The sequence below is a fragment of the Lynx canadensis genome, chromosome A2, assembly GCF_007474595.2.
Source record: "Lynx canadensis isolate LIC74 chromosome A2, mLynCan4.pri.v2, whole genome shotgun sequence".
Classification (NCBI taxonomy): Eukaryota; Metazoa; Chordata; class Mammalia; order Carnivora; family Felidae; genus Lynx; species Lynx canadensis.
The window spans coordinates 26,289,039-26,314,433 of record NC_044304.2 but is presented as its reverse complement, the minus strand read 5'-3'; the positions used below and the strand labels follow the sequence as shown (position 1 = coordinate 26,314,433).

The following is a 25,395-nucleotide window of genomic DNA, read 5'->3' as shown; positions in this document are numbered from 1 at the left end:
TTCCCATCTGTCGCTAGAAACATTCTGCAAGCATGCTGAGGCCCTGTGGCCTTCCTCCTTCTCCTTCCCTGACAGCAGGTAGCCCAGCCCGCACCAATCTGGCAGACAGGGCCCCAGAAACAAGAATCCAGGCCTACCCCACTCACAGCTCAGAGAAAAGACAGTGGCCAATGGGATACAGGGGCTCACATGCCTGCCCTTGGCCCAAGAAGTTCAGTGAAGGAGCAGGAAAGAGAGAAACACGCATTGAGCATTGACCGTATGCCCGGCAGGTCCTAAAATGTGAGAGACCAGACACAAAGTGCCTAGCCCAGGGCCTGGCTCATTTCAAGGGATGGAAGTTCCTTCTTCCTCTCTCTCACTCTCCCCGTTAAGGATACCTTGACAGGTGGCACAGCATAACTGGTTAAGAGTCCAAGCTACAAAGTCAGACTTCAAATTGGCAGGTGGGGGATCCATGTCTGCCACTTGCCAGATGGGTGACCTTGGACAAGTTATTTAACATCTCTGAGTTTCTTGTCTGTTAAATGAGGGTTCCAATAGTGCCAGCCTCATGGGTCGCTGACAGGACTGGGTTAACAAATATAAGATGTCTGACGGGGCACCTGGCTGCCTCAGTCGATAGAGCATGTGACTCTTGATCTTAGAGTCATGAGTTTGAGCCCCACATTGAGTGCGGAGATTACTAAATGAATGAATGAATGACTGTATGAATGAGTAAATAAATAAATAAATAATTTTAAAAATGTTTGGCAAGTGCAGGCACATGGCCAGCACTCAATAAAAGTTCATTTTCTGTCCATCGCCTGATGAATGGATAAAGAAGATGTGGTTTATATATACAAGGTATTCATGGATGGAACTGGAGGGTATCATGCTAAGTGAAATAAACAGTCAGAGAAAGACAGATACCATATGTTTTCACTCATATGTGGATCTTGAGAAACTTCAGAAGACCACGGGGGAAGGGAAGGGAAAAAAATAGTTACAAACAGAGAAGGAGGCAAACCATAAGAGACTCTTAAATACAGAGAACAAACTGAGGGTTGATGGGGGGGTGGGGGAGAGGGGAAAATGGGTGATGGGCATGGAGAAGGACACTTGTTGGGATGAGCATTGGGTGTTGTATGTAAACCAATTTGACCATAAGTTATATTAAAAAGAAAAAGAAAGAAAGATACAGAAGAGCTTTATCAAAAGGAGACACTTGAAGTGTGATCTGTCTGTCAGAAAATATCAAAGCTACTTATATTGCTGAAAATAACAAAAATAACAATAAATTCCATTGGTGAAAAGAAAAGAAAAGAAAAGGAAAGGAAAGGAAAAGAAAAGAAAAGAAAAGAAAAGAAAAGAAAAGAAAAGAAAAGAAAAAAAAAGAAAAAATAAAAGTTCATTTTCATCTTCCATTTCCCTGCTAGCTTACTTGGTCATATCTGTCACTGATCTTTGAGCCATGTCTCCACTCATTCATTTCTCTTAGTCCCTAAGCGTGTCTAGCATCCATCTCTCCCTCGTGGCTGGCTAACCAAAGTGCCGTTGCTTCTCCCAGTACCCCCCTTTTTGGGGAGGTGTCACCCCATACCTTCTCACACCCCAGTCCAAATTGAGGGACATTCTAAGAAAAGACCTGACCAGTACTCATCAAATGTCAAGGTCATAAAAGACAAAGATTGAGGAGCTGTACAAGTTGGAGAAGAAAAGACAATTAAAGGCAATGAAAGATCCTGGACTGGATCCTGAACCAGAAAAAGGACATTAGTGGCAAAAGTGGCAAAACTCAAAGTACAGTAAATGGCTAACTCAGCAGGACTTCAAACCCTGCACATTCCAAAGAAGGGACTGACCCTTCTTAGTACCTTTGAGGTACTAAGTAACTAAGTGACTGAGTAACCAGCATTCCATTCCTCTGTGGTCGATGCCCATAACCATGGACACTGAGTCTGGGATGAGCTTCCCTGGTTATCAGCATTTCATGTGTGCTCTCATGGAGGGAGAATTAAAAACTGTCCCTATAGCACCACTGGGAGAGGATAACTGGGACCTCATGTCTGGTCCCTCCTGGACTCTACCTTACATATTTTTTTTTCCTTTGCTGATTTTAATCTGTATCATTTTGCTGTACTAAGCCATAACCACGAGTATAAAAGTTTTCCTGAGTTCCGAGAGTCCCTCTTGCAAAACATTGAACCTGAGATTGATCTTGGAGACCCTCCAATACACTCAAATAACTTTTGAAGATTAGTTAATAGTATTGGATCAGTGTTAATTTATTGGGTTCAATAACTACACTATGGTTATGTAAGATTTAACACTGGAGGAGGCTGAGGGAAGTTATATGGAAACTACTATTTTTTTGCAACTTTCTGAAAGTCTAAAGTTATTTCTTTTTTTAAAAAAAAAGTAAGTTTATTTATTTTGAGAGGGAAAAGACAGAATCCCAAGCAGACTCCACACTTTCAGCACAGAGCCTGATGCAGGGCTTAAACTCACCAACCATGAGATCATGACCTGAGCTGATATCAAGTGTTGGATGCTTAACCAATTGAGCCACCCAGGCACGCTTAAAGTTATTTCAAAATAAAAGTTAAAACACAAAGAATAGGGAAAGATGAGATGATAATTGTTAAAGCTGGGTGTTAAGTACATATGGATTCGTTATATTGTTTAATATCGGTTTGAAATTTTTCAAAATAAAAAAAGTTTTAGCTAGAGAATTGAATAGTTTGGTGCAACAAATTAATCACATCATGGGGCACCTGGGTGGCTTAGTCAATTAAGTGTCAGACTCTTGATTTCAGCTCAGGTTATGATCTCACAGTTTGTGAGTTCAAGTCCTCCCTAGAGCACTGCTTCAAGCCCCAAGTTGGGCCCATCTATGCTGACAGCACAGAGCCTGCTTGGGATTTCTCTCTCTCTTTCTCTCTCTCTCCCTCTCTCTCTCTCTCTCTCTCTCTCTCTCTCTCTCTCTCTCTCTCTCTCTCTCTCTCTCGCTGCCCCTCTCCAGCTTGCTGTGCGCGTGCTCTCTCTCTCTCTGTCAAAATAAAATTTAAAACTTAAAAAAATAAAATAAAGTAATCACATCCAAAACATTTAGAGCAGGGTCAGCTCCAAGGTTGATGAAGAAACTTTTTAAACATGGAATTTATCAAATATTAAAAGAACATTGAGTTTAATCTCAAAACAATCAAGATGTGGAAACTATGGCCAAGAAAAAATAAGTAACTGCCCATCATAAGAGGCAGCCCAGGGGCACCTGGATGGCTTAAGTCAGTTAAGCATCCACCTCTTGATTTCAGGTCATGATCTCACTGTTTGTGTCGGCACAGAGCCTGCTTGAGATTCTTTCTCTCCCTCTTTCTGCCCCTCCCCACTCTCAAAAATAAATAAATCAACATAAAAAAAAAAAAAAAAAGAGCCAGTACAAGTTCTTGGCAGAGGCCAGTTTGGGACCCAGAACTTTCACCTCCAAATAGTAGGGTCAAGGCCACCTTCCCTGGAGCCACTACCTTGTGTACAGCCACTGTAACAGCAACAGGGAATCCAGCGTCCAGGCCTCCCAGTCCCAGCAGGATCTGCTGAGTAACATCTCAAAGCTTGGGGTCTGTCTCTTCCTCAAGACACAAGCTTGACACTACCTCAAGTACATGGTGGGGAGGGATGAGACCCCTCAAAGAGAAGATACCGCACACCACAAGGGGGGAAGCCAACATCCAGAAGAAGAGGGCACCTGTCCAGAATCACTACACCTCAGAAGTCCTGCCAGAACAGGTACTTGGGTCTCTTGACTTCTTTCCCAACCTTGTGCAAATATAAAGAGCCAGCAAAGCTGGTCCAAATTCCAGTTCTGCATCCTACTTAGTGTGCAAACCTGGTCAAATGACAACACCTCTCTGGGCTTGTCTCCACTTCTGCAAAATGAAAAGAGTCATCCCACTTTCCAGGGCTGTCTATGCAGTGGAAGTGAGGGAACCTGTAAACATCCCACCCCACTCACAGAGACCTGGCTCCACTCTGGGTCCCACCACAAGCAGTGCCCCATGCTCCAAAAATATTCATTCAGGAAATGATGGTCAGAGGTGTATGAATACTAATTAATGAATACTAATATTAATGCTAAGCATAAGAGAAGCCAAATTTTAGAGCAGAAACATAGGGAAAGAGAAAAATCATTCACCTTGCAGAGCTACCCTTTCACGTAAGGACCACCTGTGGGGAGCTCCTTGGATATTAACAACTATGCTCCTGAAGGACATAGGATAAATGTCCATCAGGAAAGATCAGGAAAGGCTGCAGAAAGACCAGGATCACCTTGGAAACCCAGCTGGGTACACAGATTTTTGGTACAAGTAGTCCCAGCAGAATCCCCAGCTTTGAGATTGCAGGGCTGGATCTCAGGTCAAAGTGTACAATTGTGTACAAATAGGGTGGACACACACACACACACACACACACACACACCAATTTCCACCTTAAAAAAAAAAAAAAAAACAACGTCAAAGCTCCAAAGTCCTTCACTAAGTTTGGCTGTGCCTTTGGGGTAGAGAATCTGGATGGCTTCTGTCAACTTTTGTTCATTCATTCATCTACCAAATATTTGTTGAGCACCTACCCTGGGCTAGACCTGGTCTGGGTCCCTGGGGCTGGGATTGTATTGGTGACCAAGAACAACTTAGTGCTTGCTTTCATTAGTGATTTACACAAAAACAAATAGCTAAAGACAAAATACCCACCACTGTAGTGGGTGTACCAAGGGTGTGGTTTCTTTTTCTAACACCAACGTGTGGTTTTTCCACACCAACAACTAATCCTCCAACACAATTGTGTGTTTGACAATTCAGTTCAATTCTGACACCAATTCCTGGGGTTAGTGTAGGCCCCACAGGTTTAAGGATCAGTCCCACAAGACTGCTCCCATGTCAGACAACAAGTGCAAATCCCAGGGGCCACCTGTACATTTGACCTGCTGGCTATAAATTCAGGGGTTCCCACAACCCCCCACCCCGGGTTCAGTAATTTGCTAGAATGACAGAACTCAGGGAAGCACTTTACTTACGGTTATTGGTTGGTTATAAAGGATGCAACTTGGGAACAGCCTATTGGAAGGGATGCAGAGGACGAGGTCTTGGAAGGGAGGCAGCACAGAGCTTTCTGGGCCACCTCCCAACACCTCCGTGTCCACCAACTCTCCCCAAACCATGTTGCTTAGGGGTTTTTACCAAGGTTTCATTACACAGGCATAATTGATTGGGTCATTGGCCGCTGGCGATTAGCTCAATCTGCATCTTCTCTCCCCTCCCTGGAGTTTGGGTGGGGAGGGTGTGCTGGGGAGGACTAAAAATTCCAGTGCTGTAATTTTAAGATTTGCTCTTTCCAGCAACCAGGCCCCACCCTGAAGCTACCTATGGGCCCCCATCCATAGACACAAAAGATAGTCCTTATCACTCAGGAGACTGCAAGGGTTTGGGGGCTCTGTGCCAGGAACTGGGGACAAAGACCGAATATATACATACATCACAAAGACCCAAAACTTGGAGCTAAGAAAGCAGGTCCAGGAACTTCTAATCCAGACCAGGGTGACGTCCTAAAACAGTGTGGTGAGATGAAAAGATAGAGGAGCCAGGAAGGTAGTGCTGGAGAGACCTGGGGAACAGCGGGAGCAGGAGGAGAGGGCGATAAAGCTTTAAGTTAAAAAAAGTTATAAACTCATTAGAAGTGACTGTGTGCGTCCCATGTAGGTTTTCCTGCTCATTCCTACTGTGATTACTGTCTCCCCAACAGCCCCCTAGTCCCAAGTTTCCACAAGGTCAGGGGACAGGTACAGGTTTGTTTTGTTTTGTTTTTGCTTCCTGCCATGCTCCAGTGCTTAGATCACTGTGGGCACTTAAAAAGATTTATAGGGGGGCGCCTGGGTGGCGCAGTCGGTTAAGCGTCCGACTTCAGCCAGGTCACGATCTCGCGGTCCGTGAGTTCGAGCCCCGCGTCAGGCTCTGGGCTGATGGCTCAGAGCCTGGAGCCTGTTTCCCATTCTGTGTCTCCCTCTCTCTCTGGCCCTCCCCCGTTCATGCTCTGTCTCTCTCTCTGTCCCAAAAATAAAAATAAACGTTGAAAAAAAAAATTTTTTTTTAAATAAAAAAAAAAAAGATTTATAGGTAATAAATCAACTCAATGCTTCTGGTACAACCCAAGCGCTCACACGCCTGCCCATGGAATATCTCACCAGCAGACTGCCAGCGAATCAGAAGTTCCACCATTCAACATCACTCCTGGAAATTAAGAAATTCTCTCCTGGGGAACCAAGAAAACAGTAATAGTCTCAAGTTACAAATCCTGGTGCTTCACAGTTTACCAAGAGCTTTCCTTTATACCCCGTGAATTATAGACGAGGGAAGGGAAGCTCAGAGAGGTGAAGTAACTCAGAGTCAAATCTTCAGGATTTGAACCCAGGCCTCTGGGAGGGCGGTGGTGTTTCCTTGCACAGAATGCAAATCTCTGCATGTTCCTGGGAACTGGCTCTGAGACATAGGGCCAGGCAGGTGGAGAGAGGAAGAGGAAGATGAGGCTCAGCGGCTGATGCTCCATGGAGAAATCCTCCTGGGCAGCTCTGGCTCTGGCACAGCATGGTCACACCCACTTGAAGACAGAGGGGCAGGGGAAAAACTTGAGCCCGGCAACAGTGAACCAGGGACAACTGAGAGCAGACATCCTGCCAAGTGCTGCCTTTAGTGTTTACTGTTCCAGCTCATCCTAGGGGAGGAGAAAGGGGCTGAGCCACCCATAGAAAACCTAGGCCTTTCGATAGAGAGGCTAGGTCAAGCCTGCAGGACAGACACAGGACACAGGTAAGCTGGGCCAAGAGACAGGGGAGGGACTGGGAGCCTGAGTACTGGGGACTAAGGACTGTCCCACCTGAGTAATGACCCTTCCCACACTCCTAATGACTCTGAGCACTGCTTTCATTTCATTTCTACCCCTATTTCCTAGACCCTGCCTGTAGGCCAGGCCCTAGGATGCTAGGGTAATGTGACAACAGCCCCTGCCCCCTTGGACTTGACCCTGTAATAGGGAAGGCAGCAATAAACAAGAACATAAGTGAGTAAATTACCTTGTATGTTAGAAGAAAAAGTAGACCAGGGAGAGGAGGCGTGGGATTTTAAGGAGGGCAGTCAGGTGGGCCCCACTGAGAAGGTGATATTGAGCAAAGACTTGAAGGATGTAATGAGAGAGCCAAGAGGACATTTGTGGAAAGAGTGTTCCAGAAGAAGAGTGTTTCAGGCAGAGGATACAGCCTGGGAGAGGCTGGTTTTGGGGAGGCCTGGGGTGTTCAAGCACAGTGAAGAGACAGCAGCAGTTAGGGTGTAGAGCAGGAAGACAGGAGACCATTGAGGCAACCTTGCAGGGGTTCTGTGGGGGCAGATGATAGGGGCTCCTTGAACCCTCCAGGCCCCCTGTCAGACCCCCCATGGCCCTGCCATCTACTCAGGAGTTTTGATTTGGAAGCCTGCATACGAATCCCATTTGCCGTATGTGCTGCGTGACCTTACAGGGTCTCCTTCCTTCCCTTCCTGACCTCTCTGTAAAATGGTAAAAACAATACCTTACCTGTACGGTTGCGGTGAAGAAGAAAGGGAATCAAAATAGTGGCTGCCTGCAGGAAAGAGTTACAGCAAGCCACATGAGAGCTAAGCTCATGGGATCCAAGGAAAAGCAGAAGTGGTCACCCAGGCACTCCCTGCCCTGGAAGGGGGACATTCGAGGAAATAAGCCATATTGTCTACTCTAATAGCCCCCAGGGGACAGCAAAGGGGCACTCAGTTCTTCCAGGGGTGCTGCTGTCACCAGGAAGGCTTCTTAGAGGAAGGGTCCTTAGAGGCTGGGTCTCACCAGGAACACCAGGGGGAGGATGCCTGGGTGGCTCAGTCCGTTAAGCCACCAACTTTGGCTCAGGTCATGATCTCAGGGTTCAGTTTGTGAGTTTGAGGCCCCCATTGGGCTCTGTGCTCACAGCTCAGAGCCTGGAGCCTGATTCAGATTCTTTATCTCCCTCTCTCTCTGCCCTCCCCTGTTCACACTCTGTCTCTCTCTCAAAACTAAATAAACATTAAAAATTATTTAAAAAACAAAACAGTCCTTTTAAAAAAAAACACTGGGGGAAATAGCAGAGGCACAGGGCAGGAGGAGAGGGGTAGTCCCCACCCAGGTGTGGAGGTAAGCTGAAACAGGACAAAGGGCAGTGCAGGGAGCATGGACTCTCTTCTACAAGCAGTGGACACAAGGGGCAAATTCCAAGCAGCGGAGGGAAACAACATGACTACAGTTTAAGAGCTCAGCCTGGCAGCCAGGAGAACAGACAGTCAAGACACTGAGGCCAGGTGAGAGGTGATGGCGGCCTGGGGGATAGACATGGGGATGGAACAAATGGATTTGAGATACCTAAGAAGCAGAATGGACCATATCCGGTGGTTGTCTTACAGTGGGGTGAGAGGAGCTTCTGAGAGTCTGAGGGTTTGCTGCAAAGAATACAGGTTCAGCCTGGCTGTGGGGGACGCACAGGGGTCCCAGGGGGAACACTTCCCAGGTCAGAGGCAAGCTTCCTCCCCTCAAAGCTCACAGAAATGGGCCAAATGAGCCCAAGACTTATACGACCACAGGTCCCTCCCTACAGTGAGTCCCCTTGGCAGGGCCATAGCATGGACAGAGCATGTGCTCTGTGGTCAGACCCTGTCCAACTCTTGGCCACCTCCCGCTCTGTGGCTAGAGGCCACACGCTCAAGCTCACCAAAATATTTTTTACGTGTGTGAAGTTAACTGACTTTTTGTGAGAATTCCCCCAGGCAATTCTTGTGAACACACATTGCAGTGGACAGAGCATGAGCTCTGTGATCGGATCTTGCCCAAATCTCGACAAACAGGTACTGAACTACCATTTACTGAGCAATTATTACATGCAATTCCAGCCAAGTGCTCACAGGCAGCACGGTAGGGTACAGTGGCACTCAAATACTTAAGGGGGGTTAGTTTCCTATGCTAAGCAGCCCCTGACGGACACTAAGCTCTGGATACTTCCTGTGTTCCCCCTGGGACCCCTGTGCATCCCACAGCCAGGCTGAACCTGTATTCTTCGCAGCAAACCCTGCACACATTCTTAGCAACCCCCCCACCCCCCACCCCCCACCGCCTCCACAACCACCAAGGCTCAGAGCAGCGAGGCCAGAAGTATCTCTCCTCAGACACCAAGCAGATCCCAGCTAGGATGGGCAGCCCAGTGCACCAAGTGTCCCTGGGGGATACCTGGAGCAGGCAAGTGAACCCCGACATAGAGCGTGAGAGGAACATACAGTCTTTCAACGTGGAACGGCTCACCAACATCCTTGATGGCAGAGCTGAGAACACCGCACTCCGGAGGAAAGTTGGTAAGAAGAGGCTGGGATGCTTTTCTTGGAAGAAGAGCCCTTCGCTAGCAGTCCCAACTTCAAATAACAAATTTGATCTCAAAATCCCACCATTAGAGATTCATTCCTTTGGGCTCTAAAGACGTCTTAAACCTGTTCGTATTCCCTGAGCCCACCTGAAGGATAGAAGAGTCCTAGGCAGCAGAAGACCTGGGTGCTGGTCCTTATTCTGCCACTGCATAGCTTTGTAATCTTGGGCAAGTCACTTTCCCTCCTCGGGTGCTTGGTCATTGTGTCTGTAAAATGATAGTAATGTCTGGCTTCCTTTCCACGTCCATGAGGCAAGCAGGTGGGAAGATCTGAAGGTGCCAGGAACCTCACCCAGATCTCTAAGCCTTCTGTTCTTTGTTTTTTGGAAGAGAGCATCATCCACAGTGATCCAAAATGCAGCCTGAAGGATAATTATTTCATGACCCAGAATGAATGTTATGAGGCCGCCATTCAGAGGAAATTCCACATCCAGACAATAGCAAAGTGCCTGGGCTGGTCGGAAAACAGTCCTGAATTCTTTTACGCTTACAGGTACTCACTCCCAGGGTAGCCCCACCAGAGAGGAATTTACCTGGGATCACCTGGAAACCCTTAACCCCATGAGTGATTTTCCCCTACTTTAAAGGCAGTGGCTGTCGGGAAAGCAGGATGACAGGTGCCCCTTCTCTCCTGCATGCTGCCAGGCTGATGGTACCGGGTCCCTGTCTCCAAGGCACTACTCAACCACTGCATCTCTCCCCAACAGAGCCGTTTCTGGAGAAGTGGCCTTAACTACACACAGCGTTTTCCTGCAAGCCCTCAGGAGCCTGGGCTCAGAGGAGCAGATTGCCAAATGGGCCCCACTCTGCAATAATTTCCAGATCATCACAACATACGCCCAGACAGAACTGGGACACGGTGAGCCAGGGCTCCTGACGCCGTGTGCAGGTTGTGCAAGGTTCCGGAGAGCCCATTCACATCTCAGTGGTCAGATATTGTACAGATTTCATGTGAAAACATTCCAGCGGGTGGCAGGCAAGGGTCTTGAAGGAGGGGGTACCTTTTTCTAATTTACACAAACAGGTCGTATGAGCTAGCAATGGGCAAGTCATTCCTTCTGGAAATGTCAGCGACCATCCCTTGTCATGGGCTGGCCATGTGTCCCCCTCACAGCCCACGGGTGAAAGAGGAGAGATGCCTGAGGGTACAGCGGGGAGCTCCCCCCACTCCAGACTAGGCGGGTGCCTGGCAGCTCCAGGCCCACCAGGACACTCCTCCCCAGGTGAGATGCCTACCCTGGCCCCATGTCTAACTCCCCTCCTTGATTCCAAGGGACATATCTTCAGGGCCTGGAGACTGAAGCCACCTATGATGCAGCCACCCAGGAGTTTGTGGTACATAGCCCCACGATGACTGCCACCAAATGGTGGCCTGGGGACCGTGAGTATCCATCGCCCCCCCCCCCCCAGCTCCATCCGTCCCCAGTGAGAACAAAGTTGGACAGCAGAATAGTACTGGCTCTGATTCCAGTGCACCTTGGGTTGATGCCCTGGTCTAGGCTGGTGACCTTGAGCAAATCAATTCACTTTCTTGAACTTCCGGGTCTCACTTTAAACAGGTGGGATGTGAATAATTTCATCAGCGAGCAGCTGAGAGGCCTCCAAGGGAACTTTGAAGTAGCTGAGGAAACCAACTCAGCTGTGGGGAATGAGGGCCAAGGCCTCTCTCACAAGCATGCTGCCCCCACACAGACGCCACGCATGCGCGCGCGCGCGCACGCACGCACGCACACACACACACACATATCACAGACCCACAGCCTAGTCCCAGGCACTCTCCACAACCCCAGGTCCTCTCATCTCCCAGGTTAATGATTAGGCTTCCATTCGATCACACAGTTACAGAGAAAAACATCGCTCCCTGCCGCTGCTCCAGACACCGAGGAAGGAAGGCTCAGAGTCGGGTCACTGGCACCACACTGCCCCCGGTGGCCACCAGGTGGCGACCACACCTTGCTCCCCTGAAGCTCTGATTTCCTAAGAGGGGGCACCACCAAAGCCCTCTTCCCCAGATGTGCCAACACACCTCCCAGGGCACACCTATGGCACTTCCAGACCCATTTGATGAACACTTACATGGGGAAGAAAACACAATGAATACGAGGAATACAACTAAGCACAAAGAGACAGGCGAGAGATCAGCAGAGAGGGAGAAAGATTGAGACAGAGAGAATTCCGAGAAATAAGGGAGCTACAGGAGAGCGCAATGAGAGAGGAGAGGGAGGGAATGGATGTCAGATGTCTGATGTCAGAGCCACAGAAAAAAAAGAAACCACATTTGCAATCAGGCTAGGTTGAAATCCCAATTCTGCCCCCTCCAGGCCAGTGACCTTGAGCACATCACTCTCCTCTCTGAGCTTCAGTTTCCTGACCTGGAAAATGGAGCTCATCGGTAATACCTGCCCTGCAAGAACTGGAAAGCACCAGCACAGGGTCCAGCACCACCTGGATATTGAGAAATGGCAATTATCTGTATTCATTATTATTAGGTGGATGATAGATTCATTTATAGACTTTTGAGGACAGAAAAAACAAAAAGCTTGCTCATCCCACAGTGCCTTTTGCAAAACACTGCTGGATTTGTTTGGCTCTTTGGGGCAGTTCCCCCTCTCTGGGATCAGTGACTTTTTGAGGCCACAAAGGCGCCCATCAGCTGGGATGGGGAGAGGGCAGCAGAGCACTCCTCTCCCTGTGGTAAGGGACCAGTTTTCTCACCACGGATCCTGACATGCACACTCCTGCAGCTCTGACATATATAGACCCTATCTCCCAGATTCCCAAGAAAACGCCTTAAGATCTCCAGCAGCCTCCTTGAGCCTCCCGACCCCATGCCTGTGTACTCTGGGGTGGTTGCTCCACAAACCTGACATTTAGAAACCCTGAACCTCCAGCCACCGAATGGCTGTCCACAAAGCCCTCCAACCTAGTGCATTCTAGAGCCAGACAATCCCATTAAAGTGCTCTGGACTGTTCCAGTCACTTCCAAGGAGGAGTCAAGGTGAGTCAAGGGATATCCCAAAAAAGCATTGCTTTGCTACCCTAGATGCTATCTCTTCCTCTTCCTGGCCCCATGAAGTCAAGCCAGCCCTCAAGCTTCTGAGCACACCGCTCCCTTTGCCTTGCCCTCCCTGCCCTGTGTGCCCTCCTCCCCTGGAAAATACCCCTTACCCTTCAGGCTCCTTGTGCATCCTCCTCTGACCCACACCGTTTGTGAAGGCAGATCAAACAAACCCTATCCTGGCCTCATAGAGTGCCCTGCCCTGCCCCATGCCACCACACTGGTCCTCCTAACCCATTACAGACTGGACCCACATCCAGGCTCCTGATGGGGAGAGTCAGCCTGCCTGCTCTGTACACCAAGTCCTCCTACACCAGAGATCATGCTGGGCCTCTCGTGTTTCTGCCCTCAGTGGGACGGTCAGCCACCCACGCCTTGGTCCAGGCCCAGCTGATCTGCTCAGGAGCCCGGCAGGGAATGCATGCCTTTATTGTGCCCATCCGGAGCCTCGAGGACCACACCCCACTGCCAGGTAAGCCCATGTGACTCCCAGGACCCCTGCCAGGACAGGCCTCCCTGTCCTGAGGCCCCAGAGGTCATGGGAGAAGCTAGGACATGTCTCCCTTGGGCAGGGAGGAGTCCAGTTGGACAGCCCTCATGCTAACTGGCTGGGTGAACTTAAGCAAGAATCAGCACCCAATCTGACCTCAGCCTGATCCTCTGCAAAACAGGTATAAAACCCCAATGTCACAGGCTGCCGTGAGGCTCAGAGGAACTGGAACGTGTGTGTGGTACCCCACACAAAGTACTTGGCTGATAGATGTTCCCGTCTCCATCTCCTTCTAGGAATCACTGTTGGAGACATCGGGCCCAAGATGGGCTTTGACTGTACAGACCATGGCTTCTTGCGACTGGACCATGTGCGGATCCCCAGAGATAACATGCTGAGTCGCTTTGCACAGGTGGGGGTCCTGGAGATGCTGCAAGCTTATGCTGCCTGGAGAGGGGATGGTGGCCCCCTGCAGATTGCTGCTGTCTCTGGGTCCTCCCCCATAGGGCAGAGAAGCAGACCCCACCTCAGAGAGGCTCTGGTATCCCACAGATCTGTGTAAAAACCCAGTTTAGAAGCAGTGTGATATTGGGCAAGTCACTTGGCCTACCTGAGCCTCAGAGTTACCACGGGTAAATGGGGAGGTAGAGCAGTAATGGGGTAGGGTGGCAAAGCAATGTGAGAAGAGGGAAGGGCTGAGAGTGAAAGCATATTTACCTGCAGTGAGGCCTAGACAACCAATCACAGACCGGACACTGGCCGGGTGTTAGAGGAAGTTCTGGAGGTCCCCATCTTGCCAGGCATTACCTTTAAGCTGTGGATTTGGGGGAGGTCCTAGGTGTCCAAGGTGAGGAGCTGTGAACCAAGGCACTTAGGGCAGTGGCTGTTTCGCAAAAAGCACGGGTGTGTTTAACAATCAGCGCGGCCACACCAGCACGCTCTGGCTGGTAGTTGGCCATCTGTCCCAGGTGAGCAGTTTGAGGACTGTGGTGCCTGCAGGGCATGAAGCCCATAGTTATGGGTATAGGACAGTCTGGGGAGTCTTGGCTCAGACTCAACACCTGACTTTGGCCCACCAGGTCTTGCCAGATGGCACCTACCTCGAGCTCGGAAAATTGCAGATCAACTACCTTTCCATGGTGATAACACGGGTGAATCTGCTCTGGGGCGAGGTAACACCCATTCTGCAGAAGGCCTGTGTCATCGCCATTCGCTACTCGGTCATCCGCCGGCAGTCCTGCCTCCGGCCCAGGCAAGACGCACCCACAGGCTGACCACTACAGACAGAACTAGCTCTGATTCCCACAGCACCTGCCCCCTGCTGCCACCCCTCTGCCAGAGTGGGGTGCTGGGAATACACATCACCCCCGTAACACACACGCAACACCTGCCCAGACCTAGCCCATCTGGCCATGTCTGTAGGGTCTCTGTTGGCTCCCTCTAACCCCTGGCTGATCGGCTGCCCATCCTGTGTCTGTCAGTATCTGACCCCATGGGGTTTCTGTGAGATCATTTGTCTTTGGCCTGGACCATCAGATCTAACTCAGTCTGTCTGTCCAAATCCAACTGGGTCCTACCCGGCTATGACCAGCTGAGTGTGTCTGGGTCAGCCACTTGCCAAACTGCAGGTGACTGTGGCTCCTGAGTTTGTTCTGTCAGGATGTGAGTGATTGTGTCTGGAAAAGCCCAACTGTCATACCAGACAGTATACGACTGAAGTTGGTTCTGTCTGGCTGGAACTGTCAGCATCCTGTGGTATGTCCAAGTCCGGATCCATTTTGTTGTATGTGACTGTGTCAAGCTAATCCTCCCTCTGCCCTATGGGACCAAATAGCCAACTACTCTCTGTTTTTTAACATGTGTATGTGTACCCATGCATATGCATGCCTGTGGAAACACACACAATTGCCAGATTCAGCAAAAGAAAATACAGGACTGCCTGTAAACGGCATAATAATTTTGCTGTAAACAGAAAATAATATACAACCACTATGTCCCAAATGGGGACATGCACCCAGGATGTGGCAACATGGAGCTGAGCATATGGTGCCCCAGTGAGCATGGCAGGGGAGGTACAGCCATAACTGATTCAACTAGTGGTGCTGAGGGACGGGCTTCAACCTGCCAGTTCTTGTCCCAACTCTGCCAAGTGGCCCTGGGCAAGTCCTTTGCCCTCTCTGGGCCTCAGTTTTTTCACCTGTAATGTGAAGATGAGAGAACTTCCAGCCCAAGAACCTGGTGATGTTTCATGCCATGGACTGAAGGATCCAGCAGTCTAAGCAAAATGGACTGCAGGTCAGATGCCAGGCAGACCTGGGTGGACCACAGCTAGGCCACTTGCCAGCTGTGGGAGCTTATGCTAGTCACCCCACCTCTTTGTCCCTCAACTTCCTCACCTACGACACAGGGTGACAAGAGCAATCTTTCAGGGCAGTGCTAAGAGTAAAAAGCAACAAAGCATGCCAGGCCCGTAGCCCAGGACCCTTTCCTCTGGCAAACCCAGGGTCCCCGTGCTGGCCCGGGCTTCAGATTCCTGGGGTTAGGGAGTCTTCTCTGGAGGACAGGGGTGCCAGGGAAAGGTGCTGCCGCCGTCCCGTCCAGACTTCAGTTTTCTGGGTTGCAGAAGTGTCCCAAGTATGGTTATAATAGTATGTGTCTAAGTGAGGGGTTGCTGACCTGGGTTCCTCCCAGAGAGCCATGGGAGGCTCCTCACATTCATGCTTTTTTTTAATCCACAAAATAGTTACTCCAGGCCTCTTCATGCTGGATACAGTCTCGGGCACTGAAGACACAGCAATAGACAAGGCAAATACAGTCCCTACCTTAGGATTCCATCAGACCCAAGTTCACATCCTCAGAGTTACTGATTAGGCTCAATGTACCTCCCAGCACATACGATGTGTACCTGGACTTTGAAAGGTCAAGTTTGAAATCACCAGGGGTACAAGACCACAACCCTTTACTTGAAATCCTTGGGACCAAATGTGTTGGAATTCATAACTTTCATATTTTAGCAGGATAATATGGTGCATATGCTGTAATTTTCTAAACTTCCCCCATAAGGGGCAACATCCATAAGCAAACATGTCAATATTTCTGCAGAGAATTGTGTGGATATTCATGTTAGATAGAATTTTAAGATCATTAATAACTTCATGTCAGTTCAGGTCAAGTTTTGCAGTGAGTTATAAAAAACTATCACGTTTTTAAAATTTATTTGAGAGAGCAAAAGCGAGCAAGGGAGAGAGGCAGGGAGGGAGTAGGAGAGAGAAAACCTCAAGCAGGCTCTGCACTGTCAGCCACAATGTGGGGCTTGAACCATGAGATCATGACCTGAGCTGAAATCAAGAATCAGATGTTTAACCAACAGGTGGCCCCCCACAAAAGCTATCAGTTTTTAAGTATTTTATGGCACTGGGGATATGGGAAGTGGGGAGGTGGCATGTAGCAATCTTCTAAACCTTCTTCTTTTCTTCCACTCAGTGACCCAGAGGCAAAAGTCCTGGACCACCAGACACAGCAGCAGAAACTCTTTCCTCAGCTGGCCACAGCCTATGCATTCCATTTCCTGACAAGCAACCTCTTGGAATTCTTCCACAGCTCCTATGATGCCATTCTGAACAAAGACTTCAGCCTCCTGTCTGAGGTACCTGCTCTCTGCTGGGGGTGGAGGGGTGGGGTGCAGGAGCTGGGAAATGGCTGAAATTGTTCTCACCACTGGGATGCAGCCACAGCCCTGTTCCCACAGGCTCCTTCTACTATCTCCTCTCAGCCTTCCAACATCCCAGGGCACCCAGGGTGAACTGTACCTCGACATATAAATCCACCTACATCTGGCCTCCAGAAAGCTCCAAAAATGTTAGAGGGAATAATCACACATAATACATACAACACAGGAGCACAATCCCTGGTGTGTATTTGAAACCTAAAAAGCCCCCCAAAATTACAGTCATTGAGAACACATTTGGTGGCACAATTTGACCTGAATTGATCTGATTTATCCCACTGGACGTATATACATTTTGCAGCAGAAATATTAATGAGTTTGATCACTAAGGCTGCCCCAGACTCTTCTGGGTATTATATATAATCTACCTTAAATGCCCTGCTTTAGCTTTCTAAAATTCAAAAAACATTGATTCCAAAATACATCCGGCCCCAAGGGTCTCAGATAAAGGACCAAGGACTTAGATATACTGTAACATTTAGTCCACCAGACCCTGGGCTTCATAAGCATAGCTTCATTAATCCTCAATTGTAGAGCAGGCAGCATTTTATATTCCCATTTTACAGATTAGGAAAGTGAAGCACAGAGAGGTTAAGGAACATAACCTTCCTCCCAAGGACTTAAAAGTCTGAAAGATAGGTTAAAGGCTTTCAAGAAGCCAAAGCTCAAACCAGGTCTGCAGCCTGGAAGCTCCTCCTACAACTCAGGCCAATGGGCTGGTGGTGGACCTCTACCCTCACAGGACAGCTCTCCAACAACCCCACTTGACCAGCAAAATCTGCAACTCCTGGATGATGGTGAGCCCAGTCCTGGAAGCACCCTCTTCCAGGGATCCTGGAGACACTGGCCTGGACAGTTTTCCTTTGTCTTTACTACAGCTACATTGCCTCATTGTGTGATCTTGGGCAAGTCACATAACATCTCTGAGTCTCAGCCTTTTCAGTCATAAAGTTGAGAGCTGAGGAAACAATCTTATGTCATGGGGTTGTCGTGGACATACAGCAGGTTGTATGAGCGGTAAGCATGGTTGTTACCGGAGGGCCCCCTTACTTGCCCTGACCCCCTGTTCTCACAGCTTCACGCACTGAGCTCAGGACTCAAGGCCATGGCGTCAGACTTGTGCAGCTGGGGGACTGAGCTGTGCCGCAAAGCCTGCGGCGGCCATGGCTACTCGAAGCTGAGTGGCCTGCCCTCACTGGTCGCCAGAGTGACAGCCGCCTGCACCTACGAGGGTGACAACACTGTGCTCTACCTGCAGATGGCCAGGTAAGGCCCCTGCGTGGGTTGAAGCGGCAGCCAATGTCCATGGTGGGAACGGACGCTGGGCAGGGCCATGCGGAGACCACCCAACCAACCCACGAAGTCTGGATCCCGCCCATCCGGAGCTTTAGGAAGGCTGGAGAAGAGTGCAGCTTTCCCTCACTTCACATTCTTCGGTGGCTCCCCACTGCTAGTGGGAAAATGCCACATTGCCCGCCCCCATACCCACTCCCCCCACCTCCCTTCCCCAGCTGGCCAAGTTTCCTCTTTCCCAGCACCGGCTTCACGAACGCTCCCTTCCCTCGCCCGAATACTCTGGCCTGGCCTGCTAGGCCTGCTGCTGTAAGCGGCTCATTCTGCGGGGCGCTGCTTAGATGCCCGCCCTGGCGCTCCCACTCAACACCATCCGAGTGTCTCTTCTCCGTGAGCCAGAGCTCCTGGGGCCTTGCCCACCAACTGTCCTCAGGCTTAGCACAGGGCCTGCTCACGGAGGCTCCCACCTGAGAGGCAGGAAGGGACCCAGGATTCGCGACCGACAAGTGGTGGCTTCTGTTCATTCTCTTCTGTCTGTGGGGGCTCGGACTGACCAGGCCTTTCACATTTATCTATCCTCGGGTGACTCAACAGGGCACATGTTTCCCCATGCAAGGAGAAAGGGCTTGCTAGCAAATAGGCTATATAATATTCTTGAAAAAATTTATCATATGTAGTATTATGGTGCTTTTTTTTTTTTAATTATAAGGGGGATACAGTATCATGTATTAGAAATTCTGTGTCCCACATTATAAAAGCAATACAAATATTTTCTCAGTTTTCACAAACCTTCTATCAGGTGAGTATTATTATCCCCATTTAAATATGGAGACACTGAGGCCAAGGGAGGTGAAGTAACTTCCACAAGCATCACAGAGGTCTCAACAGAGCTGCCTGGGAATCCAGGATTGGCTGAGCCCAGAGCCTATAAGCACTGGATCATCACAGGAAAGAAGCCGAGAGTCACCTGTAATTCTCCCACTCGTGTTAGCCTTCTTACACCTATCCTTTCTCAAGTAAGAAAATTTAATCTCTGCTGCCACTGTACAATTCAGCATAAATCCCCAAATCACAAGATCCTAACCAGAAGAATAAATTCTGTTTGCTCAGATACCAGAAGGGTTTCGGTTCAGGATCTGAGTGTCTACCCAGCTCTGCAGTTCCAGCCTCCTTTCACTGTGGAAGAAACCACAGTCTCTGGGTGCATGGCCCTGAGGGCCTCACAGCTAGGGAGGTGGGGGGGTGGGGAGGGCTTTGGAGTGAGGATAACCATCAGGAGGGACCAGGCAAGAAACTGCATGGTCCTGGTTCTCCTATAGGGAGTGTAAGAGTGCGTGTTTTTGGAGATAGGGGCGCTGGTCTATCCCACAGGCCTCCCGCTGCTCACTGGCTCCCACCCCCACCCCACCCCCAGGTTTCTGGAGAAAAACTACCTGCAAGCTCAGGCATCCCAAGACTCCACATCGCAGAGATCTCTCCCTCAGTCTGTTGCGTACCTGACTGCAGCTGACCTGGCCAAGTGCCCAGCCCAGAAAGCAGCTGACTTCCTCCACCCACAACTCTACACCAAGGCCTGGGCACACGTGGCAGCCAGGTGAGCAAGAAATTGGCCATTCCACTTGGGGACGGGCTCCTTCTTACACTAGGGCCTTTGGGATGGGATGGGTGAGCATTCGTGCATACTCCTCTAAAAAGCACCCCCTTCCCCAACCTCAGTTCTCTCAGTTCCTGCCACCGTGGGCAGAGAAGGGGAAGTCACATCCATCAGCCACCATCACTTCCCCATCCTCACTGAGCTAGTAGGACATCACCCCTCTGGCCAGTGCAAGGAACTTTTTATATCTATAGGTTTTTACTGTGATTTACAATGCAACGAATGTACCATGTGTAAGTACCACATCAGTATGTAAATACCAACAAATAAATAAAAGTAAACACCAATATTCATAGAGGCCTTAATACCCCAACCTGTGGTTCCCAGGCTAGTTAATAATTGTTTCAAAATCATGAGCAACTCTGGACATTCATTTATTTATTCCACAAATATTAAATTCCTACAATGTGCTAGGCACTATTCTAGGTACTACAGATCTTATTAGTAAACCAGTCAAGAAAAGCCTAAGCCTCACAGATCTAATATTTTAGTTAGGGAAGGTAGAGAGTGCAAAATAAGGCTGCTCAGGGTAATTAAAATGCCATTATACTGACTTTTGCTTGGACCTCAATGTGACATCTGTTTATCTATTCCCCGACAAGAAAAAAAAATAAATATCGCTTAATAAACAGTTTGCTTTGCATACAAATTCCAAGGATCATGAGCGGATGGTCAGGAAATAGAAAATAAAAGGAAAAGGTTAAGTAAATGGCAAATGACCAATTTAGTGGTTTGGAGAACAAGGGTTTGTTTGGTTTTCTTTTCTTGCCTTTTAAGTTTCCTTAGGAAGAACCTGAAACAGACTGGGTGACTGACAGGCCTCACTAGCCTTTACAGGAAAACCACTGTCTTTGCTCAGCCACAGAAGTTACTGGTATCAGGATGGTGTCTGCATTACAAAGGAGGGTCAGTGCCTGCCCTAGAGTGCTCAGGCTTTACAGGTCAGAGGTTAAGCTGCTAGTTATGTGACTCTGGACCAGTTAGTTACTAGTTATGTGACCCTGGACCAGTTAGTTAACCAGTTTGGGACTCAGTTTTCCCCATTGTAAATTGGGAATGCCTACCCTTAAAAGGGTTCAAGAGAGGGGCACCTGGATGGCTCAGTTGGTTAAGCGTCTGACTCTCGGTTTCAGCTCAGGCTCGGGTCATTATCTCATGATTCACGAGTTGGAGCCTATTTGGGATTCTCGCTCTCTTCCTTTCTCTGCCCCTCCCCTGCTCAAGCTCTCTCTCTCCAAATAAATATTCAAAAAAAAATTTTAAGAGTTAAAGAGATAATGTGTAGCATTTAGCCTTGTAACACAAATAGTCAATAAATGGGAATTACTGTATTTCTATTTCTGAGGGACCCCAGGCAGCCTGAGACCAAACTCCACCAGTCCCTTTCCCACTCAGTCAGGAAGCTGAACCTTTTTTTCTTTGGCCTTCAGGCTCATAAAGGACTCAGCGCATCACTTGCAGACTCTGATGCAGTCCGGGGCTGACAGGTATGAGGCATGGAACCAGACCACTGTCATGCACGTCCAGGCTGCTAAGGTGAGCTGCCCATCAGCTGAAGCTCCAACTGAAAGGGGCCTATTTGGTTTCCCCAGCAGGCCACCATGCTGAGAAAATCTGAGCTCTGCCATTATTCCCCAGCCCTGCTCAGTGGCTGCCCTCATTTCACTTCCAAGGCTTTCGTGCAGGATATTTTAATTAAAGGACTTAACTCCAAAGCAATCTTGCTGACAGCTCTTAGGGAAAAAAAAAAAAAAAAATGTAATGAGGCAGTGTTATTGGATTTGCTTCAGGTTGTTCAAATATTTCCTCCCAGATAGAAAAGCAGGTTAAGTCTCCCCTTAGCCCCACAGGCAATCCTTAGATGTCTGTTTCAATTTCTACTATGTTTTGTGTTTGTGCATAATTCACATTCAGTCAGCAAATATTTGACCACCCCCTCAACACCAGGCATCGGGCTGGGCACTGTGAGACACAGGCTGCCACAGGATCCCAGAGATGTACATCTCTCTACCCAGCTTGAGGACCACAAAGTCTTCCCAGAAGTGGCATGTAGGCCAAGACTTCCAGGATGAGCTGAAATTAGCCAGCCAAAGGGTAGAGGCTCTGGTTTTGGAAATGAAGATTTCCTGGCAAAGGGAACAGCAGGTGAAGAAGGAAGAGGCAAGAAAAGGCATGGTGCTTGAGAAAATACAGATCCTCAAGGAGGAGCTACAGGAGGAAGCCTGAAAGCAGAAGAGGAAGGCAGGTTGGGGAGGAGAAAAGATAGGCTAGGCCTGGGACCTTCTCCATCACTGCGAGAAGTTTGGTTTTGTTTTCATTGCAATGGGACATCTTTGCAGACTTTGTATCAGGGGAGTGAGGTGATGAGAGTTTCATTGTAGAAGAGTCATGCAGGCTGCCTAGGGAGCAATGGGGGCCAGTCAGGAGCAGGCAGCAGCAGTCTGGGCAAGGACTGAGGGTGGTCCCAACCATGAACCTGGCAGAGGGCATGGAGAAAAGTGAGTGGATGCAGGCATATTAAGAGCACAGAAGTAAGGAACAAGTCTCAGAGAGTAATGGGTGAGAAAGAGCTCGAGCTTAGGCAGCTGGCACTCTGACCCTACCTACAGCTGGAAAAACATGGTGAACACTTCAATCCTCAGGCATCAGGCCCAGGAAATGGCAGGAAAGCCCAAAGAAGTGTTTGGTGGCAGCCCTCAAGCGGCAGGCTGGGCATGAGCACCACCTGGTGACCCACCACCCCTCCCACATCAGCTGGTGCTGGTATTAACTCTGCCACCATCCACTGGGCTGTGTCCACCGCAGGGGCACTCCCTGCTATGCTAAATGTCCTATTAACACAGAGGAGGGTGAGCCGAGGCTGTGCTCTCATCAGACTCTCATCCAAAAAAGGAACCACAGCTGCCCATTATTCATCCATTTTCCAAACCTATGCCCTGCCTTCCAAAGGGCCAGACAATGCGTGCCAGGGTTACCTCATTTAACACACACAACCCTGGGGGTGAGAGCAGCATAATCTCCATTTTAAGGATGAGGAAACAGAACTAAAAGGAATGAAGTCCCAGAGGTAGGAAATCGTTATGATGCTTTGCTTTGCTTTCTTTTCCCTCATGGATGCAAGCCGTGTCCCCAGAGAGCCACTGTGTGTGAGGGAGGGAGGTGATCCCCAAGTTCTAGGGGCACCAAGCTCAGCCAGTCTAGAGAAGAAGAGCAAGTCCCTTCTCCCCCAGCCATTGTAAGCTGAAGAAAAGCGGCTTCCTGGGGAGATGGTGCCCAAGATAAATCTCCAAAGTCATAATGGGCAGAGAAATCTGCAATGTCTGAGCTTCATGCTTTGGAAGAACCACGTACTCTGCAGGAACCTTAAGCACCCACCGGGTCCCATCTAGAAACCAGAAATATGCAGGTAGAGAGTGACAACAACACAAGGGGACTGGGGACAGTGGCAGAGTGGTGGACAAGGAACAAGCCCTGGCCTAAGTTCTGTATGACTTTCCTCTCTATGTGACTGACCCCTGGTTGTCCTTCCTTTTCTGGCCTGTAACTTCCCAGTACGTAAAACAAAGGGGCATCGACAGGAACTTTAAGCTCTGATGGATGGGCTCTTACCCTATAATCTGAGATCCTGCCTCGGAGAGATGTCAGTCCCTAGCACCACTGGAGCAAATGCTGGTACCCACTATAATCCAGCCTCGGTCTCTACTGGCTTTGGCAACACAGCATAGTAGTTAAGAGCACAGACTCTTAACCGGGAGGTGGACTATTCTGATATGGATCTCGTTGCTACCACTTACTAGCCATGTGACCTTGGGTGAGGAATTTAATCTTTCAGTGCCTCAGTCTCATCTGCAAAATGGAGCTCATAACAGTACCTACCTCTTATGATGATTATGAAGATTAAATGAGTTAATACATGTAAAATTAAAGATGCACCTGGCAATGCAACACATCCCACCCCCTCACCCAAATTAGGCAGGATGCAAGATTTAAACCAACATATACAAAAAGTAAATAAAGTTCACTGTGTTCAGAGCATGGTGCCAAAGTGGGGTTCACCCTGTCACAGAAGCAGAGGCCGGGGCCCTCAGGCAGTTCTTTTTTGATCACTGCACTCCACAACCCATGGTCCTGAGAAATTAAGGATGTGGCCCTCAGCTTAGAACAGGGGAGCAGGGTCTATCCGGTTTGAGCACGGAGGGCTGTTTGACTCCACAGAGGCAGCAGAGCACATCTGTCCCTCTTCTACCTCCAAATATTGCAAACTCTGCGTGCCTGTGACGACACCAGGTCCAGGTGGCAAAGTGGTGGCGTTCGCACCCGTGCGGAGGCTCCGTGGGAAAGGCAGATCCCTCCCAAAGTGAGAGACCTGATGGGGTCACTTTCCTGTGGAAGACTTTGGTGGTTCTCTGACCCCCACAAAATGAAACCCCAACTGATGTGATTTGATGCAGGCTTCAAGAGCAAACGGTCAAGAAGGAATTCTTTCTTGAGACATTTTCGGTGCAAAAAAAGGTAGTTTTGTTAAAGCACGGGGACAGGACCCACGGGTTGAAAGAGCTGCCGTGGGGTTGTAAGGAGCAAGTGATTATATACTTTTAAGCTGGGAGGGGTAGACACAAAGGAAGTCTCTGAAAGGATTTTCATAAGTTACAGGATCCTGAAGACCCGGCTGTTGTCAAGCTAAGGCTTTTTCCTCTAGTGAGGTATTAACATTAAGGCAGTTGGAAGTTCCTGGAGGAATGTCACATTCGGCCTGTCTCAAGTACTTGTCAATGGGCTGCAACTTATAAGGAAATTTAATTTCATCTACATTTCTTTTGCATTTGTTCTCCACATCACCAACCATGTCATTCACGGCCCTTTACTGACCCAGATCCCGGGTGGCCCACCTGCCCTAATGTGTACAGTCTGTCCTCCCCTCAGTAGACTGCTTGTAGCCTCCTGCAAGTACAGCCGTGTGCACAGGAAATCCCCCCTGCCTCAAATGGCCTTTCCCATTCTTTGTCCCCCTGAGAAAATTTCTTTGAACCCTCAAGACAGTCTAAGCCTAGCTACTTAAGGCCTTACTGGGAAGCTATCCGGATATCTGCATTTTGACAAGATCACCAGCTAATCTGTCTATACATAAAGATTTGAGAAGAATTTAATATGCTCTCCTTTCCTCCCTACCCACCTGCCCCCATGGAATTCTTATACCTCACCTGATAACTATAGTGTGATTTGTCTTGGAGAGAAGTGGAATATTCAAAATACCTAACAACTGGTAGGGCAGGGGCAAGGGCCACTCAGAAAGCACTTCAGGCCTAATGGAGGCAGAGGCCTGAAAGTCTCCTGCTGGGCCAGGCATTCATCCTTTATTTGCTGAGCTGTGGGGAGGAGGAAGTCCCAGGGAAGGATCCTGGCTGACCCAAGGGGCTCTCACAGGGTTGAGGGCAGTGGTCACTTACCAACTGGTACAAAAGTTTTACGCTTTTTATGTAAGCTCTGTGCCCAATGTGGGGCTTGAAACTATGACCCTGAGATCAAGAGTCATATGCTCCACCGACTGAGCCAGCCAGGAGCCTGAAAGTCTTATTTTAACCAGTGACAAAGCAAGACTGTTGGATATGGGCTAAATAACAGCCCTGCTTACCTCACAGAGTTTACTCTCTAGCTGGGATAAATTTTGTGTCTATCTTGAGCCTCTACTTTCTCT

At 49.0% G+C, this 25,395-nt stretch overlaps 1 protein-coding gene across 5 annotated transcripts in view; it reads left to right on the top strand.

Moving 5' to 3' along the window:
- Positions 1-6,778: 6,778 nt before the first annotated feature.
- ACOX2 (acyl-CoA oxidase 2) overlaps positions 6,779-25,395 on the top strand; it is a 30,144-nt gene continuing 11,527 nt past the window's right edge. The window contains exons 1-12 of one of the 5 annotated variants that reach the window (XM_030307110.1): positions 6,779-6,839; positions 9,228-9,410; positions 9,809-9,971; positions 10,186-10,337; positions 10,752-10,859; positions 12,889-13,008; positions 13,323-13,438; positions 14,106-14,278; positions 16,510-16,672; positions 17,829-18,019; positions 19,461-19,640; positions 21,131-21,236. In XM_030307110.1, the coding sequence (XP_030162970.1) occupies positions 9,251-9,410; positions 9,809-9,971; positions 10,186-10,337; positions 10,752-10,859; positions 12,889-13,008; positions 13,323-13,438; positions 14,106-14,278; positions 16,510-16,672; positions 17,829-18,019; positions 19,461-19,640; positions 21,131-21,236 (1,632 nt within the window). In that variant the 5' untranslated portion in view covers positions 6,779-6,839; positions 9,228-9,250. Of the gene's footprint in view, positions 6,840-8,131; positions 8,370-9,191; positions 9,411-9,808; positions 9,972-10,185; positions 10,338-10,751; positions 10,860-12,888; positions 13,009-13,322; positions 13,439-14,105; positions 14,279-16,509; positions 16,673-17,828; positions 18,020-19,460; positions 19,641-21,130; positions 21,237-25,395 lie in introns of those variants that run through there. The other 4 variants (XM_030307109.1, XM_030307108.2, XM_030307111.2 and 1 more) reach the window with 4 other exon arrangements.